Raw genomic sequence first — 21,317 nt, 5'->3', positions numbered from 1 at the left:
TTCACATAAGCTCACGTGAATCACATTCTCTTTGTTACAGCTAAGCTGTCTCTTGAACCTCTTGCAAGTTATCCCTTGGTGTTAAAAATATAGACCTTCTCCCTAGTGTGTCTGATTGTCTCGGCTGTTTGTCAATAGTTTTTAGGCTGAGATATAATGTTCTCATCTGCAGAATGAAACATCTGTAAAGGAATATTTTTGTTCTGATGAAAAAATATTGTAGTGCAAGAAATTTGGTGACACGCATTGCGGACCAATATTTATGAAAATGCTAATTGCTTGGCTGTCATGCTGCTTCACTGGCTTCAGTACTTTCTATGTTAATGACGGAACAACTTTGCTTCTGTTGCATGCTTTTTCTGGGTATGTAGCAGAGAATGTAGTATGAGAACCAGATTAACCAGAGAAGTGGCATTTCCGGAAGGTAGACAGTCTCCATATTGTCACTAATGAACTAACATAAAAAGATTACTTCTGCAGCTAGATGGAAAAAAAATGGTAAAAAAGGTAAAATAAAAATTTACTTGTACACATAAGAAAGAGCACAGCGTTATCACAATAAACAATTGATTTGACATTAAATTCACCAGTCATTGGTTAGTTTGACTATTTAATGGTATAATCCTTTGTAGGAAGGTTTCTATCAGACAACCACCTACTACTGCTTGCGTATTGTATAGCCACTTTGCTCTGACATTTCATGAAAGGCATTTCATTATCTATTTCCATAACTGAGCTCTCATTAAGTTTTTGTGACTCACCAATGCACCTGTCAGTGCTATAGCTGGAGGCCACTGTAAAATCGGAGGCGGCAGCCTCCTGTCATCTCCTTGCCCTTAAAACACCTACCATACACACAAACACCACACATATTGAAACTATGGTGTGATGTAGAAATAATCGTGTAACTAGGAAATGGAGAATTGTTGTGCTTTTACTACAGCAAGATGGGCATGGAGTTAATAAGCATCCGAATGCCAAAATGACTAAGCAGCATGTACTTTCATCTTTTCCCCAAAGATTCAGACAACTGTACTGAAATAAGTGATCAATACTAAATTGGAAAATATCAGTTTCCACTGACTTATTGTTGTATGGTGAATTATCACCATTAAACAAGATATATGATCACCTTTATAGAAGGGATAAAATGACTGATTGATACGGAAATTTAGAAAAAAAAAGATATGTTGTAAATCTTAACATGTGTCATATTCACCAAGTGTAGAGAATCATTTATTTAATGTGCATAACATACTGTAATTTTAATAGTAAAAAGTGCTGAAAATAAAAGAACATCCTGTAACATGTTGTACATTCCAATTGCTCTACTCATCCCACCCCATTTCTTATGTAGCTTCAACAATCTTCACAATGGATTGTACCATTCTTAAGCCCGTTACTGATATCTGAAACAAGAACTGTTCCTTCGTCCAAATCACTTCAGTACAATATGTTTTGACCTCCATGTTAGCTATTCATTAACTTCTGTTTGTCAATCATCAACTGTATGCTTTGTTAAAAAGGCTTAAAATGGCTTAACTCTTATTATTTTAATCAACAGCAGGGGCAGCACGAGAGCAGCAACGTGGCCGCCTGTGGAAAAAGCTGCGGAAAGCACCAGGTTGCTGTTTGCTCTCACTCTTTACCACGGCACCTCTAACAGAACTACCTCGAGTATTTTGAGGTGTCATCACCTTTTCTCGCCTCCCATGTTCCTCAATCTGTTTTTCCAAGTGCTTCTGTATAGCCATGCCTAAAACCTCAACTTCCATTGAAGCTCCATATACTTCCCAGGTCATTCCTTTTTCATCCCAGCTGACCTCCCGTACTGGCTCTGGGTGACTTGGTTTGACTTCTTTCACTTGAACTTCGGGATAAGAAGCTCGAGGTGATTTTCCTCTTGGTGTCATTGGGTCAGTTGCAATTGATCTGGTTTCTACTGGAAAGGACACTTGCATCTCAGCATCTTTCATAGCTGGCTTTTCTAAAAGCTGCATTTGCAATGGTGAGGCTTGGCTTACCCCATCTGTGTGGAATACAAATGAACTTGATCCATCCAGTGGAATCATAGGACTTACAGCTATTGATGAACACTGTACCGTAATATCAGCTTGAGTTCCTACATCATGGTATTGTGGCTTTGTCTCTAATGACCTCTTTGGAAGTTCACTAATATTGCAAGAACCTTGCTTTTGAGTCTGGTCATGTTGCTTGTTCATTTGTTCTTCCTGAAAAGGAAATGATGAAGTCTCCTGCAAAAAAACAAAAGGACTGACAGCCACAGACACACATTCCACTTTGTGTTCAGCTTGTGTACCTGTATCCTCCTCAGGGGGCGTTATTTCAAATGAATATGTTTTAGGTAGCACATCCACACAACCCAATTCTTCTTTTCCTTTGGATGTAAGAGTTTCTTCTTTATTTTGGAAAGTAAAAGAAACTTCATCATGTGGTATTATTGGGCTCACTGCTATAGATCTATATTCTACTCTTGGTGTAGTTCTGGTAGCTTCATCAGGAGCCAAGAGCTCAAATGAGTATGTTTTTGGGAGATTATCTGCAGCTTTTGTGTTCTCATCTTTGTGTTCTGCCACAGGTGAAAGAGCTGCCTTTTCAGATGAGAACGTGAAAGAGGATGGTCCACCTGGAAGCACAATTGGACTGACAGCCACTGATACACATTGCACACTAGTGCCAGACTGTGTGTTTGCATTTTCATTGTGTGCACATTTTACACAAGTGGCTTGCCTGTCTGATATTCTGTCTCCACTTTGTTGTCCTGATTGAAATACGAATGAGGAAGAATCGCCTGGTGGGATAATCGGGCTAACTGCAACGGACACACACTCTGCTCTGGCCTGAGTCCCAACATCCTGACTGGGAGGTTCCAGTTCAACAGAACAGGTTTTATGTGTCACCTGACCTCCCAATGTGCCACCACAATCAGTTCTTAATGGATAAAATGTAAATGAAGATCCCTCCTGTATAATAATGGGACTCACAGCTATTGATTTATATTCCACTCCAACAGCACTGTGATTGATGCGTTCGGGTGAACAAATCCTTTGAAGGGTATCAGTTTTTCCGGCATCTGTCTTTTGAATTGTAGCAGATGCCTTTGGATCTTTTTGAGGTTGTGCACCATGATCTGTCTGAAATGTGAATGATGATGGGTCACCTGGTGGTATAATAGGGCTTACAGCTACAGACCTGTACCTTGTTTCTGTTCCACCATCGTGATTAGGAGGGGTGAGCTCAAAGGAATATGTTTTTGGTAGATCCTCTTTTTTGCCTTTCTCCTTATCATCAGTCCTTACTTCATATGTATTTTCACCACTTGATAGTGGAGCAATTGTTTGAAAACTGAAAGATGATTGTCCATCAGGTGGAACAATTGGGCTAACAGCAATAGATCTGTACTGTTTTTCTTCTGTATCATTCTGTCTATTTGACAGCATTGAGTCAGATATTTGTGTTTTTCCACTTAGTTCTCCATTGGAAAACTCCCTATATTCCACTGACCCCTCTACTTGGGTTCCTTCCTTAGTAATGATGTTTGTAACTTTGCCCAGTTCTGATTCTTCAGTTGTTTCTTTCTTGTAGCTTTGTAGGGAAATGTTTGCTAATGCATCTACTTGAGTTCTACAATCTCCAGGAACAATATCTGTGTTTGTTTCTAAAGAAGGTCTCACTTCTGTCACAATGGGAGCATTTATAGCTTGTCCTTTGTAATCCCTAATATTTTCAGAGTAACAGACATCTTTTCCAGCTGTTCCTATTACACTTGACACAGGAGTAATACTTGGACTCTGTATAAATGTCTCCAGTATATTGATATCAGACTTTTTAAAGTCTACTTGTCTCGATGAAGTCTGGTCTTCCCTGCCTTCATGAAAAGAATATGTGCTTGCAGCATCTACAGAAAAGTCTCTACGCACCTCTAAGATGCTATCTGCATCAGTGTCAAAGCTGAAGCTGCCTTCTGGAAATTCATGGTCTCCATGTACACTGACACAGAAGTTTCTCATGCAAAGATCCTCGCCATCCAACCCTGAATTATGTGCAGGATCTTCAGCCTGCCAGATCCTTGAAGATATAGGAGAACGCAGAGGAACATTCTCACTGGCACCATCAGGTCGTGACAACTGTAATCTTTGAGGCTCTTTAGGACTGCCCATCTCTGGACCAGGTCTTTTCCATAATATTTCAAAACTCCTCCTGAGAATATCCTGAAATAAAGTACAAAGAGGTAGAAAAGAAACATAAGTAGAGAAATATAAGAGAAAATGCACAAAATCTAACATCACAAAATTGTACATAATCTATGTACATGAGACATTTTTAGTTTTTGGTCAGTCACAGACCTAAATGAAACATTTAGAAAGTAGGCTGCTCAGTTGGGCTGTCAGTGTACACACATAAACATCTAGAAGAACTTTCCAGCTGATGAGTCCATTGAGGTACAAGTAACAGTCTCTCGATCTGGCCATTCTTGGCCAATCTAGGTGACAATGTCACATTTACAGATCAAGCTTTCTATTTGAACGCTTTACGCTAGAAAACCTGCTATGATCATTACTCATTATCATCTACATGCACTTCTCTCTCAGACAACAGTGTCTGAGGGCACTTAGATAGTATCTAAATATCTGCCTATAACCACCTTAACTCCTGAATTATTCTTAGAATATTATATTTAGATTAAGAGCTAACAAAACAATTGATATGATTTGATGCTTCACTACTGTCAAACACTAAAAACCCACCAAATTTCTAATTTTCACTTTCTGCAACTTGGTGGCTTGGTAAATCTATGTATGCTCCAGTATGTTTATATTTTTATGGGTTCTGATATCTTAGGTTTTGAAATGTAGATCAGTATACTCCAAATTGTAAACACCACTGTCTTTGATCTCACTATACCTTTTCACATACTTTATAAACTGCAGTTTGATAAAGAGGTTGCAAAGCACAAAATTAACTCAATTAGTCAATTGACTGCAATACAGTCCAGAAGCCTGCTAACGTAGGCTGCATTGTTTTAGCACCTTTACTCTTCAGCATTAAAGTGCAACAAAAGCCAAATAATTTTTTTAGTTTTGGATAGAATAGTGAGGGCTTAGACCCTCTGTTGGGTGGTTATTTCTGTATTTGTCACTGTGCAGTCATCGGATGTAACTGAGATAAACTAAACAGCAGGTCTTTCTTAACTGTGCGAAGGCTGCTTAAAACATCAAAATGTGAAATTTATTTTACAGTATATGGCCCACACAGACTCTGGGGGTGCCAGGTGAGAATGTCTGCCAGCCTGCTTGGTGCTCCCCTGGGTGTAAAAGACCAAAATAATGATGCTTTGGTGCCAACAGAATGCATGAATGTGTGCCATTTCTCATTTAGCCCTTTAGAACCTGAAATTCCTCCACTGAGAAAAAAAATGACAAGTGGCCTGGCTAAGGATATCAGACAAATAACATGTGCTTAACAAGCATGAAAATAACTTCAAATAATTACTCTTTGATTCCAACCCATGCAGGCACTTAGCAGTAAATTTAGTGTTGAATTTTTCAGATAAAGTACCTTGCAGTCAAGACCCCGATGCTGTGACTAGTGTGCCAGGACCAGTAAGAAAGGAAACTGTTCTGGCAGGGGACAGCACAGAAAAAAATTGGTTGGTCTGAACCCGTGTTCCAGTGAATAATGTACTAGGTATGAGAATTATTAAATATTCCTCAATATATGCACAAATTTGTACAAAAAAATAATATTTTTAAAATTATTATTATTCAGGATTTATATAGCGCCAACAGTTTGCTCAGGACTTTACAATATAATTCATATTTTTAAAGTAGAAGTATGACAGTGGACATGGCAATGAAGTCATAGTAAATGAATAAAACAAAAAAATCTTAAAATACAATCCAAATAGTGAGCACCAAGAATCTGGCTGTTACCTGTTTCCAATATTTAGGTTAGAAACAAAGGCCTATGTTTCAAATATTTGCAAATATATGTTCTTCCACACCTTACCATACCAAGAACACCCTTCACTCTTTTTTAATTTGCTGCTTCAGCTACTGCTGAATCCTGTCCCTGTGAGATCTCACATACGGCGGCAAGTACAGAGCAGAGGCAGCTCCTAAGCTTCTTGGATGCCCTCACTTGTCATATGACATAGCCAAGGGGAGCATGGGAAGACCCTCTTTCTTCTAGGTGTGACTGTATCTGAAGTCTGGTGAGTATGCTTTAGAGGTGAAGTGGTAATCTATGCTGGGGTGCTACTTTTTTTAAAGGTTTTCGTAGTACAAGTATACCCTTTTTAAAATTTACTTGGGGGGTTAGCTTGTGGGGGTGAAAGGGGGGAGGGGGTATTGGGCGAAAATTTGTACTTAAAGCAAGGGAAATATTTGCTTGGGGAGGAAATTTGTGGTGGGGGAATTTTTGCTAAGAAAGGGGAAAATGTGCCCTACATACTCCAACCTATGAATTCTGTGGATTATGTGCTCCTGACATTTGTACTCTGTGCATTGCATACTCCTGACCCCTGTACTCTGTGCAATATACAGTCCTGCTACCTACACTCTGTATCTTACATAGTTCCAACTTCTACATTCTATACATTACATACTCCTCACTCCTGCACTTTTGCCCCATGCACTCCTGGACCCTGCACTCTGTGAAACAAACAGTCCTGACCCTTGCATTTTTTGCTTGACTCTGGTATTCTGTGCATCATCTATTCCGAAACTTTGCACTCTCTATGTTACATAATCCTGACCCTAGCACTTCTGTTGTGCACTCCTGACCTGTGCATTTTGTGTGTTAAACACTCATAACCCTTGCATTTCATGCTCAAAATAGACCTGACCCTGACTCTGTGTTACACTCTCCTGATCCCTACTTTTTGAGCTTTACATATTCCTGACCGCTGCACTTTATGTATTACACACTTCTTATGATGATAATAGGGTCTGATGAACACTGAGTGGGGAGAATGGAGAAGTCATAATAAACACAATGCCACCCTTATTAATCCAAAATTTACAAGTCAGCGATGAACGAACTCAGATTTAACTATTATGAAAAAAGGATACAGTTTTCAGCACGATTAACAGAAACCAGCCCCAAGTTAGCTGTAAAGGAGATAAAGATAGGTGCTAAACAGGGTTGTAAAGCTTATAGCAGAATTATAAACAGTACTTTGCAGAACCTGGAAATCTCCTAATGAGGTAATTTCGTAAATGCCCTGCTGTAAATAGCCTGGAACAGCACACATCGATCAGACTGGGGTTGGTGGCCTATACTGACATACAGAGGAACTAGGGCTTCCTTGAGTTACAGTTTCCATAATTCCAATTATTCTGGTGTCACAATCATATAATATGATGATTTATGAGAAGATGACAATCTGTTAGATGTCAAATACACCTATGCTACAATGTCCAGCAGGCGAATGAAACACATTAAATCTCCTAAACGTATCTTCATCTGATTTGTATTATATTTGGTGTCTATCAAGTCATTATTTCATTCTTTTCAATAATAGGTTGATTGTCGGATTGTAAAACTGTCAGTTTGAAATAGAGATATAGATGGAATCATTGCCATTAAGGCAGTGTCTGCTGTAACATCATAAAACATTTTAGCACACTCTTCAGACCCTTTGATTGGTTGTGTTATTTCTGCAACAGCCCCCTTCAGGGACCAGAAAAGATAGCTGCATCTACTTTCGATGTCACTATGATGGAATGCTAAGCACCATTCAAGAGCTCTGATGACTTTAATATATCAGGTTAGACTTACTGTGTGGATGATTGTTTTCTGCAAAAAAACAAATCCAAGCCAAACTTCAAGTACTTTTCACTTTTAATCCTGTTTTATTTACTGTTGCTTGGTATCTTTTATGTAAATAGTTTCCTGCACATTTTTCTTTTCATTAAAATTATATTTTAAAGTCATTAAAGTGGAGCTCCACCTAAAAGGGGAAATTCTGCTTTAAGCCTTTGTCCCCTGCTCCCCATTAAGGATTGGCACCTTTGGGAGCGGGGGGGAGCGAGTACCCGAATTTGACACCCGCTCCCACTTCCACTGCAATCGCCTAGGTGATCGGAAGAGAAAGTTGTCCTCCCCCCATCTCTCCCCATAGTCTTCTGGGACACATGACAGATCCCAGAAGATTAAGGGGGCAATTCACAATGTGCAGCACTTCTCGCTCATGTGCAGTGGGCACCCGGCTGTGAAGCTGCAAGCTGTCAAAGCCGGGTGCCCACACTGAAGATGCCGGTGCGGAGAGAAGACGGTCGGGGAAACCAGCCGTGGGGAGGACACCGCTGGCCCGAGGGACAAGTAAGTGTCTGTATTTTAAAAGTCAGCGGCTACAGTTTTTGTAACTGCTGACTTTAATTTTTTTTTCAGCCGGAACTCTGCTTTAAGCTGAATCTCACAGATGTCACAAAGTGACATTTTATTCATTCCTATGCACCATATCAGCCACCGTGCATAGAAACAGAGAATCAAAGATTTCGGCACAGCTCTGGTCCCTTGAGGAAAATGCATCTCTTGTTTTCTGTGTGCCCTTGCAGAGACCTGCATCTTTCTAGAGCAGAAAAACTCAGATCTTTGCATATCTTTGCACATATTTGCTACATTGCTTAATATTACTGAATGTTGTTGCAGGTACTTATGATAAATGACAGTGCATTTGGTCTTCATAAAAGGGAAAAACACATATTTTAATTCATTTGATTATTAATCACACCCAAGCTGGTGATGCTATGTTCCCACTAATCTTGCTGTTAATAACCAGATGGCTAATTTAGCTGTCAGCTGGACAGATTTCACTTCAATAATCCAAGATTTATAACCCTGTACAGCACATAAAGGGTATAACTGATTCTGGTTCTAAGCTGGATCACTTGGCCACCGATCTCCAGGGATGATTTTTTTCATGGTTTCTTAAATAGTGCATGTGAAATACATGTGCAAACTACGCTTAAAACTATGCAAATTCTCTGCACAGTACAGTGAATTTCAGTCTGCACACATTTTTAGCTATTCATATGCTGATTACCTATTTTACCATTTTCTTCCTATTTTTGTTGTATTAAATACAGAGATTTGCATCTCATCAGTTTAATCCACTTCTTAAATGGGAAGCCCTCAAATGTGTTCTCCAGGTTCTCCAGGGAGTTTTTATACAACATGGCACATGCCTAAAAAAAGCCTGAGTGACAGAAATCCAACAACTCCTCTGCAAAATTTCTACCTTAGAATCTTCCCATAAATCAGACCTAAATCCACCTACCTATGTGGATCTAGTAACTGCTTGACGCGGTCTTCTTTGTATACTAGACTCCTACTCCTTGATCACCTGAAATAGGGTCTGCTGCACACGCTTCTCACTAGCTAATAACTGTGGCCAACATTTAGCTGGTGTGTTCCACCCCAGGCCTCCCCGTAAACCTGTCTATTTCCTCATGACTCGTAATAATACTAAGGTCCATTCTACCGGCGATATAGCATCTGAATTTCACTTGTTCTGTTCTGTGCTATATAACATTTCTCACTGTCATCCTTCCACTGTTCCACCCTTATGGCCTGAAACCATCCAGGACAATATTAGCAACACCGCTCTTCCTGTGATAGATTCTAATACGACTGAATCTCTGATTTTGAATTTACTGCAGCTATCAAGGGTCTTAAGCCTGGGAAATGTCCTGGCCCGATGGGTTCACTGCAAGATCCTATAAACTGTTTGCCCCCTTACTAGCTCCTCTTTTAACTACTGCCTTTACCGCTAGTGATACCACTACCCTTCCTACTTCTCATCTTTTATAACAGTTCTCCCGAAACCATGTAAGGACTTGTCTACATGCAGTAACTACAGACCCATCTCTCTCTTAAATGTAGACATTAAACTCTTTGCCAAGGTTATGGCGTCTCACCTATCTCCCTTACTCCCGTACCTGATTCACCGGGACCAAGTGGGCTTCGTCCCTGGTTGAGAGGCCAGGGACAATACCACAAAAACTATAGATCTAATCTCCTATATTCACAGACACCACCCTCCTCGATCTCGACTGGTACCTGCCAGGGTTGTCCACTCTCCCCCATCTTTTTGTCATCATAATTGAACACCTTGCACAGGCCATCAGAAACAATCCTTCTATCTCTGGCATCTGCACTTCTTCTGCGCGCTTTAAACTCTCACTCTAAGCCAATGATCTGCGTCTATATGTGCAACAACCACATATAACTATCCCCTCTGTCATGCAATAATTTAGAAGATTTGGACATCTCAGTAACTTTAAATTAAACATATTCAAAATTGAAGCTTTAAACGTCACCCTACCGCTGGAGTCCCTAAACCATTTAAGACAGAACTACCCATTTCAGTGGCAGCCCAGGGGCATATCTTATTTAGGTGTTATGATTCTTTCCAATCTATCTGACCTTTATGGCTTAAATTACAGAATGCTACTGTCTAAGATCCGTAAGGACTTAGAGGCCTGGAATACCATTTCTATTCCGTGGTTTGGTCCAAATAACACTCTCAAAATGGATATATTGCCCAAACTCCTCTATGTGTTCCAAACTGTTCCTTTTACTCCATCTAAAGCTTTTTTTGCATTCTTAGAACCCTCTCTATTCACTTTGTATGGAGTAATGGCTACTTTAGATTAAGCTTTTTACATATGCTAAACATCAAGGAGGAGTAGGCCTCCCGAATTTTGAATTATACCACACTGCCTCCCTTCTAACCTGCATTTTAGACTGGTTCCCCGATCTGATTAAAAAGGTTTCTACTATGGTGGAACAAGATCTAACTTCCATAGATCTCTGAGCTCTCCCATGGGGATACAGTAAAGGCCTTTCTATACTCCAAAATGCATCACCCCTAAACTTAGCTAGCCTCCATCTCTGGTATAGTTCCAAATTTGTAAACGTCTTCTCCTCTGACCTCCTTGTTTGATAATCTGGCTTGTCTTCAAGAAGTGGGCAGTTCTCAACTCGGCCCGTTTCTCCGATCTTTGACATCTCTCATCTCTCTCGCACCTCTCACAGAATTCGAGAAGCTGTGCTCCCTTCCAAAGACTCCAAAACATGTGCTTTCCACAATATACAAGCTGTCCCTATCCATCCTCCATGACACATTGCCAACATACACCAAGTCCTGGTCAACTGTTGGGATATGAAGTCTCCACTGCACAATGGCATACCACATTTTTATTCACACATAAATCTTCTATCTCCTCTTATGCACAAGAAAAAAACCATCAAAATTTTATCACGTTGGTATAGAGATCCTGTCACGCTCCATAGAGCTTCTTCTACCTCTAGCATGTACTGGTGGTGTGAACAAGAGAGGGTCTCCTATATACACATATGGTGGGAGGATTCCAAGATAGTCACTTTTGGCAATCCATTTTTGGATGATGTATGTATGATGATTCCTCAAGGGTCCCCCAGAAATAGTTTTACTCTCTATTTTACCTGAATTGGTATCCTCGCAAAAAAAGCCTTTTACGTTTCTTCTTTTCGACGGTCAGCTTAACCATCCCTCATTTTTGGAAATCAGATACTCCCCCCCCCCCCACACACTCACCCACTGGGTGGCTACCTTAAATGATATAACGTGAATTGAAGAAACCATCACCCTAGATGCAGATAATTTTTCCAAATCCACTTCACTCTGGTATATACAGTGGGGATCAAAAGTTTGGGCACCCCAGCTAAACATTTGTGTTAATGTGCATAAAGAAGCCAAGGAAAGATGGAAAAATCTCCAAAAGGCATCAAATTACAGATTAGACATTCTTATAATATGTTCACAAAATTTAGATTTTATTTCCATCATTTACACTTTCAAAATAACAGAAAACAAAAAAATGGCGTCTGCAAAAGTTTGGGCACCCTGCAGAATTTATAGCATGCACTGCCCCCTTTGCCAAGCTGAGACCTGCCAGTGTCATGGATTGTTCTCAATCATCGTCTGGGAAGACCAGGTGATGTCAATCTCAAAGGTTTTAAATGCCCAGACTCATCTGACCTTGCCCCAACAATCAGCACCATGGGTTCTTCTAAGCAGTTGTCTAGAAAACTGAAACTGAAAATAGTTGACGATCACAAAGCTGGAGAAGGCTATAAGAAGATAGCAAAGCGTTTTCAGATGTCAATATCTTCTGTTCGGAATGTAATTAAGAAATGGCAGTCATCAGGAACAGTGGAAGTTAAAGCAAGATCTGGAAGACCAAGAAAAATATCAGACAGAACAGCTCGCAGGATTGTGAGAAAAACAATTCAAAACCCACGTTTGACTGCACGATCCCTCCAGAAAGATCTGGCAGACACTGGAGTTGTGGTACACTATTCCACTATAAAGAGATACTTGTACAAATATGGTCTTCATGGAAGAGTCATCAGAAGAAAACCTCTTCTACGTCCTCACCACAAAAATCATCGTTTGAACTTTGCAAATGAACATATAGACAAGCCTGATGCATTTTGGAAACAAGTTCTGTGGACCGATGAGGTTAAAATTGAACTTTTTGGCCGGAATGAGCAAAGGTACGTTTGGAGAAGAAGGGGCACAGAATTGAATGAAAAGAACCTCTGTCCAACTGTTAAGCATGGGGTTGGATCAATCATGCTTTGGGGTTGTGTTGCAGCCAGTGGCACAGGGAACATCTCACGAGTAGAAGGAAAAATGGATTCAATAAAATTTCAGCAAATTTTGGATGGTAACTTGATGCCATCTGTGAAAAAGCTGAAGTTAAAGAGAGGATGGCTTCTACAAATGGATAATGATCCTAAACACACCTCGAAATCCACGGGGGATTACATCAAGAGGCTTAAACTGAAGGTTTTGCCATGGCCTTCACAATCTCCTGACCTCAACATAATTGAAAATCTATGGATAGACCTTAAAAGAGCAGTGCGTGACAGACAGCCCAGAAATCTCAAAGAACTGGAAGACTTTTGTTAGGAAGAATGGGCAAAGATACCTCAAACAAGAATTGAAAGACTCTTAGCTGGCTACAAAAAGCGTTTACAAGCTGTGATACTTGCCAAAGGGGGCAGTACAAGATATTAACTCTGCAGGGTGCCCAAATTTTTGCAGATGCCATTTTTTTGTTTTCTGTTATTTTGAAAGTGTAAATGATGGAAATAAAATCTAACTTTTGTTGACATATTATAAGAATGTCTAATCTGTAATTTGATGCCTTTTGGAGAATTTTTCATCTTTCCTTGGCTTCTTTATGCACATTAATACAAATTTTTAGCTGGGGTGCCCAAACTTTCGATCCCCACTGTAGGTATATATGGATGCATTTTTCAGCATCAGGTGCTTTTGCAATTTGTTTCTCTTCCAGGGTTGACATCTCCCCAACAGTTGGGTGACAATACATCAAGGAGTTGTTATTGGTTTCCCCATCTCAACAGGGGACATGTTCCCTTCTTGTAGGGGACATGTCTCTCATCACTTCCTTTTCATACCTGGGCCAGGTCCCCACCGCATTCCACACCTTCTTCTCCTCCTTTTTTCTCTTTCTTCTTTGTCTTCTTTTCTATTTCCTCTCTGTGTCTCTATTCTCTTGTCCTTTTAGCGGGACATACTGATATTTTAGTGAATATGGTAAATATTTTGGTTTTGGGCCTTAGGCCCTTACTTCATCAAGTCAACCCATATGGGATGACCAGTTCAAAACTCCTATTGAATAAGTTTTTCTATACCTGTACAGGTTGGATCCAGTTTTTGTTGTATTGCCACATAATTTATCCTTTTTGGATTCTGTTGTAAATTCTTGTTTCTATTTTCTATACTAAGGTAAAATTTATTGACCTAACTTTGTATTGTTTTGATATTCTGAAAAAGCTGTAGAAAACATATTTAACCATTAATACAGATTAACCATTTGAGGGAATGTTGTTTCTGAATCAACTTAAAACAGTTTCCAAGTTTAAAGTAACTCTATCGTAAAAAAAAGTATAGGGGCTGCCTTCTTTCTTAAAATGCTACTTGCCTGTCTTACTTTAAATTGAACTCCATTAAAAACCGATGCATACACTGATACAATTCATTTTAGAGAGCATTTTGTTCTGCCAAAAGATTTATATTCCCATCCATCCAGTTCGAAGATTTTTCACAGCTTGGTCACCAAGCACAGCTCTGTCTGGGAGTGCAAGTAACTTAAATTCTTTCTCAACTGCAGTTAATTGATACATACAGGTCTCCTCCCTGCCTCCAGTCTGTGTATGGGAAGTGAAGTAGCAGGAGCAGACTCATGAGTTAATTTCTCTGTTGCTGTTTTCTCCTCCTATCAGCATGCTCCTTGCAAACATGTGAACAGATTGGCCACAGTGATGCTCCTTCCTCCCTACTCTAAGCTCTGCTGTACAGAGACTGCAAGAGGCTGATACCAAGTCAAATTCAGGTAATTACATTGCTGGCATTAACTTTTGATGATATATTAAAAACTGCTTAATTTGACTTCTTTATATGTGCCTGTAGTTCAGTAAATTACTTTTACATCACAGACCTGGAACAAGCATGCTGCCTACATTTTGATTCCCATTAACAACTGTTGAAATATCAGCTGAGACACAGCTTGCATTGGCAGTAAGAGCAGTAAAGCACAACCAGGAAGCAGAACTTGAGTATGGAATGGGCAAAAATTATATGTCTAAAAAATAATAACTTGCACAGAGTAAATAGAGATGGATAAAACAAAAACTGTGTCTGTCTTCACTTCAGGCTGCAAAGCAACAAAACTTGATTACTTTAAAGGGGGTGATTCTTTTCTATTCTCTCTCTCTCTCTCTCTCTCTGTATATATATAATATATATATATATATGTACAGTATATAAACATTTTGTTTTTCTCATTTCTATTTTAAACTGAATGGGTTGTTTTTTCAAGTTGAGGGTTTACATATAACTTTAAATTGTGCCATTCTCAAATATAAGATTGTCACCTGAACCAGCCAAATTAGCAGACTGTTATTTCATGTCACCTTAAGAAATATGCTATTGCAATTAGCTTAGAAAAAATAATATTCTTTCATTTTACTTCACTGATGGTATAATTGTTATTTTAATATAAGTGTGTGTATATTCATATATTTTGCAGGGTTTTCTGATGATGGTTTAGACATGAAACGTGCACACTTATAACTGAAAGCTTTCATCTCTATTAAGCAATTTTTAAGCAAAACACATCTAGGCAATCTGGGAGCAATAGGCGTAATTTATAGTGTAACCATGTTTATCTTTAATTAAAGTGTAAAAGAATAAAATCAAATATTTATTGGAAGAGCTATTAATGTGACAAACTGGTTGTTTAATGAAGAGTCAGCTATCTGAACAATTTCTAAGTTCTGCTTCATAGCCAGTGTACATCTGCCCCACTTTGCTCTTTAATGAGCAAACATGCGTGGGTGAAACCCCAAGACTTGCTCGCTGGCTATTATTTAATGATTTTTTTTCCATAAATCTGTAAAAAAGAAATTATTGCAGTACAAGGTCTTTTGAAATTAATGGAACAGACATGTAGCTTGCATGTAGGTTAAAAAAAGGATTTTAAGTTAAGTTTAATTTTTGTAAGCGTTCCAGCTCATTATTATTTCAGATTCAACAATAAGGGGCTAGTTTATACATGCAACACCCTCTAAAAAGCGGTCAGCGGTGGATTGCTTTTCAGAAGGTGGTCAGGACAGTATTTTAGAAGAAAACAACAAGGGAATTGATTTGATATGCAGTTTTTTAGCAAACAAAACATTATCCAGTCATTATATTTTAATAGGACTGCCCCTCACATTCTTTGGAACATGGCTTCCTCAATGGGAGCAGCTGTACACTCTGCAACTGTGATATGAGTGTTATGTGTCATAACTCCCTATTCTACATATTCAGAGCTAATAGGAAAATGCAAAATGTAAGTTAAATTATGTACATTTAACATGTCTGTCACTAGGATGTTGATAATGTATTCCTTAGAACCTTAGGCTACAATTCAGAAAAAAATGCCCCAGCTTAAATGTCAAGATCTGATAGAGACAGAGGATATAGCAATACTGAAAGATGAGTAATTGATAAAACAGAATACCCTGAACTGCGGAAGCTAAGCTAAAGGGTCACATGACACAGCTACTTTCTCTAATTCTTTGCTGGGTCCCGCAACCCGATCCCTCCTCAATGGCTGTAATTGAAAGCAGTGGGAGCCAATGGCTCTTGTTGCTGTCTCTGAGCTTATGAGGAGGGAGAGAGCTTTAAGAGATGTTGCTCTCAGGCACAGCACTGGATTGAGTTCAGGCTCAGGTAAGTAAAAGGGGTCTAGGGGGTAGTTGCACTTAGAAGTTTTTTTTGCCTTAATGCAGAGAATTTACACCAAGTTTGCTGGGACTTCCCTAGACAGCCTTGCACAGTGCAGCACCAGCCCAAGACAGGGCAAGAAACATTGTTTTCTATGGTGTCAATTCACACCAAACTAACACATTGCAACGTGGCATGTAAATAAAACTTTTTGAAATGTTATTTTGACATATCAATAATTGTTTGGGAAAAGAAAAGTACCGGTAAGTGTGTGGCTTGGGGATCTGCACATTGGCATTGTTACTGCCAGCACACCTCAGCGACCATGTGATCAGCGTGGCTCTCTGGTGTAGAAAAGTGTTTAACAATCACCAATTTTTTTATGTACCATAAGTTTATGTAAGTTTTATAAAGGCTAACTTTACAAGCCTGGTGCTGAGTTCACAGAAATGGTATTGTATTGTAGAGCACCTCCATTTTCCAACCTTAGCAAGTGTTGAGTGTCTCTGTCCTTACATCTCCTTGGTTAAGCAGCATTCACAGGCCACATAACAGATACAGCGAATGCTGTTTCCCTGGCAGCTCTGCATGTAAGATAGTGTAGAGGTAATTTTATCTACTACACCACCAATGACCATGGGACACCAGACTTGCCAAGTTTGAGAGTATTGTCGGACAACTACTCATGCCACACTGCTGTCTACCTACCAGCTCCCTGAAAAAGGCAGTACACAAAATTCTCTCTTTATAATAAGAACAAAAGGTAAACACATTAATTGGACAGCATGTGATATTTCAGTTGGTTTAGTTCTAATGTATACACATGTCTGTGTCCAGTTTCTGACATCAGTTTGTGAAGCAAATCTCCTCTGTTCATGTCTCAAACTCAGCTGGGGATTTTGCAGCTATAAAGGCAACTCTGCACATGCTCAGTTTTCAGTGGGTTTCTATGCTGAGCATTTCCTCCCTATCACATCTGAGTAGCCCATATGACTATAGAGTCACATATGTGTGTGTATACACAGTGGTAAATGACAGCCCACTCCCTCTCTCCTCCTCCATGCCCACTAACCAGCTAAACACAATGAGGGTGGGAAATTACATGTAGATTAATGGTTGCTTCACCTCCCATTTAGTCTAAAACACAACCTGGAGGGGTTTAACACAACCTGTGACTGGCATAAATCCACCCACGCCATGTTATTTCCACAAAATAATAAAGATTTGTGTAGCGCTACCCCCGAAGGAGCCGCTTGATGATTTGGGGTTTACTATTCTGCGCTTCAACTTAAAGAACATGCTCAGCCCTTCAGGCACACCTGGTTAATAATAGACACTATAATACCAGAAAGTAGACTCACACACAGATTACAGTAAATTGATATGAGTTTTATATCAAACTTCAGTTTAAATGTCGTTGAACAGAACAAGCTAATATTGATACTTGGAATAGAAATAATCATTCTTAGCAGCTCTAAGCAAAGAAGCAACACCTATAAGAAAAGCACAATCAATGTTTCAGCAATTTACCCAATGTCTCTGACCTGAAGTGGTGTCAACTTCCGTGAGCAATAAGGACCAGTAACAATGAAACTAGCACACTTTGAGCCCTCAGAATCTGACACAAGGGTTAAATCTGAAGTAAAAGAGCTCTTTGACCAGAGTAGTCAATGCCCCTTTAAATGCAGTGACGATTCTTCTGTGTAATCGCTGGGGCCCATTAGTGCACAAGTAGACAGTGATGTAGGTGATGTTGGTGATAGTCCCTGACAGTATTGATACAAAGGGAAGGTAGAAGAAAGTATAAGGATTTTCACTTTAAGTGACACTTGACTTTGGTGTTGTTCCTTTCAATGTACTGGGAAAAGAGCAGCTTTTAGGCAGATAAAGTGTAAACTGACAAATGGGCTTGTTGGGAAAGTGCAACTCCACTCTGGGATGCGGTGACCAATGGCAATGGTGGTAGAAGTTCCTTTAAGAGGATAGACTAATGGTTCAGGGAGCACTGATGTGATATGGCCTACCAGAGGAGTGCACTGAGGTCAACTCTACTGATTTGACTGTACAGAAAACATGTTCAACAGTAGCGGCTATGGGAACTAGGCCGCAACACATGTTAACTGAATGCAATGTTCACAACTGTGTGCAGGTAGAATGGCAGGTATGGGGAGAATGTTAATGTTTTCTTGCTTAACTGGTGTATGGGACTCTCACCTGCTTCCAGCAGGTCCTGGCTGTCTCTCTCTCTCTGTGGATGAGGGCACCACAAGTTCTCCGGTCACACTTGCAGCATTCCCCAGTCACCATGCTCAAGGTCACCTGCTGACAGACTGTCTCACTAAACATGATGGCAAGGCTAGCAGTCAACAACTCCTCCTTGCTTCTCCTCTCTCTATCTCTGCAGCCTGGTCCAGTTCTCCAGCAGTCAGCAAAACTCTCTCTCTCTGCTTCTCTGTTCTTTAGCTCTCTCCCCTCTCTTCCTGGCTTCTATATTTATATCCCTCCACCCACATGCCAGCTCTTCTTGGAAAAATGTAGTCCCCCAAATAGCAGCCTTCTAACAAAGTCCTGCAGTTCAGCCTGATAGATCCATAGAGCTTTTATCAGTGTGGCACCAACAACCATGCCACTTTCAAAGTCACTTAAATTCCCTTTGTTCCCCATTCTGATAGTCGGTTTGAACTTCAGCAAGTTGTCTTCACCACGACTAGATGTCTAAATGCAGTGAATTGCTGCCCTGTGATTGTCTGATTAGCAATTTGTGTTACCAAGCAATTGAACAGGTGTACCTAATAAAGAGGCCGGTGAGTGTATACTTAACCACTTCCAATCCGGCCCATGTATATAAATGGCTGGATGGGAGCAGTGCAGAGGTGGGTGGTCGTTTATAAATGTCCTGCCACTTCCCTGCTTGTGCGTGCTCCCTAGGAGCAAGCGGCACTGCGGTGTGGTTCCCGCTGTGTCCTCTGGACACAGCAGAACACCGATCGTTGTAAGGGACCTCTGTGTAAGGTCCCGATCATGTGATCATTGATTGGCCAATCAGTGATCACATGAAGAGTAGTAAGCTAGATGTCACTTCTGCCATCATTGCTTACTACGTGTGAAATCTGTGAATGATCACAGAGGTCACATGGTACAAGGCTATTCACAACAGCCTTGTACCATGTGACAAGCTGTGACCAATCACAGCTCACACAGTATTTCTCATTGGCTGCAAGAATGCTTTTACAGCCTTTATGGGTGTAAAAGCAATCAGTGTAAAAAAAAAAAATATTCACCCAACACAAGTAGTACAGTGTCACTATGGTGACAATGCACTGCTAGGGTGACGGAATGTTAAAAAAAATATATAAAAAAAATAAAAATGTAAAAAATGTTTTTTTAAAAATTATAATTTTTGGTTATAAACTAATTTGGGTTATTTTTTTTTACTAAAATACATTTTGGCCAAGATTTATGAAGAAAGATTATTTGCAAAATTTCATAAGAAAAACACTTTTTTCAAACTTTTTGGACTTTTTCATTTATATAGCAAAAAAATTAATACCCCAGTGGTGAATAAATACCACCAAAATAAAGTTTTATCTGTATAAAAAAAATGCAAAAAAAATTATATGGGTACAGTGTTGCATGACCGCGCAATTGTCTTTCAAAGTGTGATAGCGCTGAAAGCTGAAAATTGGCCTGGACAGGAAGGGAGTAAAAGTGTCCGGACTTGAAGTGGTTAAAGGATAAGTTCACCTTTTGTCACTAAAACATGTCACTGAGTTGCAGAACACTGACATTACAGCAGCAGGGTGTTACATTTGATTTCAAATATATATGTGTATGACAATTTAAAACAGTTTATTGATGGTAATTATTAATTTTACTCGGTATTCCAAAGGCTGTTTTTTTTTTTATTTTGAACATGCAACCAGCAGCAGAGGACTAGAAGCTCCTCCTGCTTATATTTCCCTGCAGGCAGGCTTGGAATAAGCTAGGTGATGTGACAGCTGTATATTGATTAGGAAAAAGGTACGTAGATTTTTTTAAAGAAAATAATTACAGTGCCATCATCCACATAAAGAAAGAGATGGGATACTGTAAATTAAAGTGTGTATTATCACTTTAAGCACTGCATATATTTATATATGCTTTTATTGATTTATTCCCTGAGTATTTGTTAGGGAGATGTAGCAATTTATGTATAGGATATTAATTATATTTTCCTATATTTCAATACTTTTTGTTATTTGTAAGTGCAAAGTGGGGATGTACACTCACCGGCCACTTTATTAGGTACGCCTTGCTAGTACCAGGTTGGACCTCCTTTTGCCTTCAGGACTGCCTTAATTCTGGCATAGATTCAGCAAGGTCTTCAAAACATTCCTCAGAGATTGTGGTCCATATTGACATGATAGCATCACGCAGTTGCTGCAGATTTGTTAGTTGTACATCCATGATGCAAATTTCCTATTCCACCACATCCCAAAGGTGCCCTATTAGCTTGAGATCTGGTGACTATGGAGGCCAATGGAGTATAGGGAACTCATTGCCATGTTCAAGAAACCAGTTTGAGATGATTTGAACTTTGTGACATGGTGCACTATCCTGCTGGAAGTAGCCATCAGAAGATGGGCACACTGTAGTTATAAAGAGATGGACAGGGTCAGCAACAATACTCAGGTAGACCATGGCAGTTAAACGATGCTCAGTTGGTACTAAGGGGCCCGAGGTGTGCCAAGAACATATCCCCACCACCACCACCAGCCTGAACCGTTGATACAAGGCAGGATGGATCCACGCTTTCATGTTGTTTATGCCAAATTCTGATTCTACCATCTGAATGTCGTAGCTGAAATCGAGACTCATCAGATCAGGCAACGTTTTTCCAATCTTCTGTTGTCCAATTTTGGTGAGCATGTAGCCTCTCTGTAAACCCTAGAGATGGTTTGCATTCAAATCCCAGTAGGTAAGCAGTTTTTGAAATACTCAGTCCAGCCCGTTTGGCGCCAACAAC

The 21,317-nt window shown here is 39.8% G+C and overlaps 1 protein-coding gene across 2 annotated transcripts in view; it reads right to left on the bottom strand.

The window, feature by feature from the left end:
- Positions 1-1,205: 1,205 nt before the first annotated feature.
- Positions 1,206-21,317, bottom strand: part of LOC149471174 (uncharacterized) — a 71,958-nt gene continuing 51,846 nt past the window's right edge. For both annotated transcript variants that reach the window (XM_089693671.1, XM_089693679.1), the window contains exon 2: positions 1,206-4,232. In XM_089693671.1, the coding sequence (XP_089549797.1) occupies positions 1,554-4,181 (2,628 nt within the window). In that variant the 5' untranslated portion in view covers positions 4,182-4,232 and the 3' untranslated portion in view covers positions 1,206-1,553. The remainder of the gene's footprint in view (positions 4,233-21,317) is intronic.

The sequence above is a fragment of the Staurois parvus genome, unplaced genomic scaffold (genome assembly GCF_062004578.1).
Source record: "Staurois parvus isolate SC_StPar_1 unplaced genomic scaffold, SC_StPar_1.0 ptg000025l, whole genome shotgun sequence".
Taxonomy (NCBI): domain Eukaryota; kingdom Metazoa; phylum Chordata; class Amphibia; order Anura; family Ranidae; genus Staurois; species Staurois parvus.
This window is presented reverse-complemented; position numbering and strand designations above follow the sequence as displayed.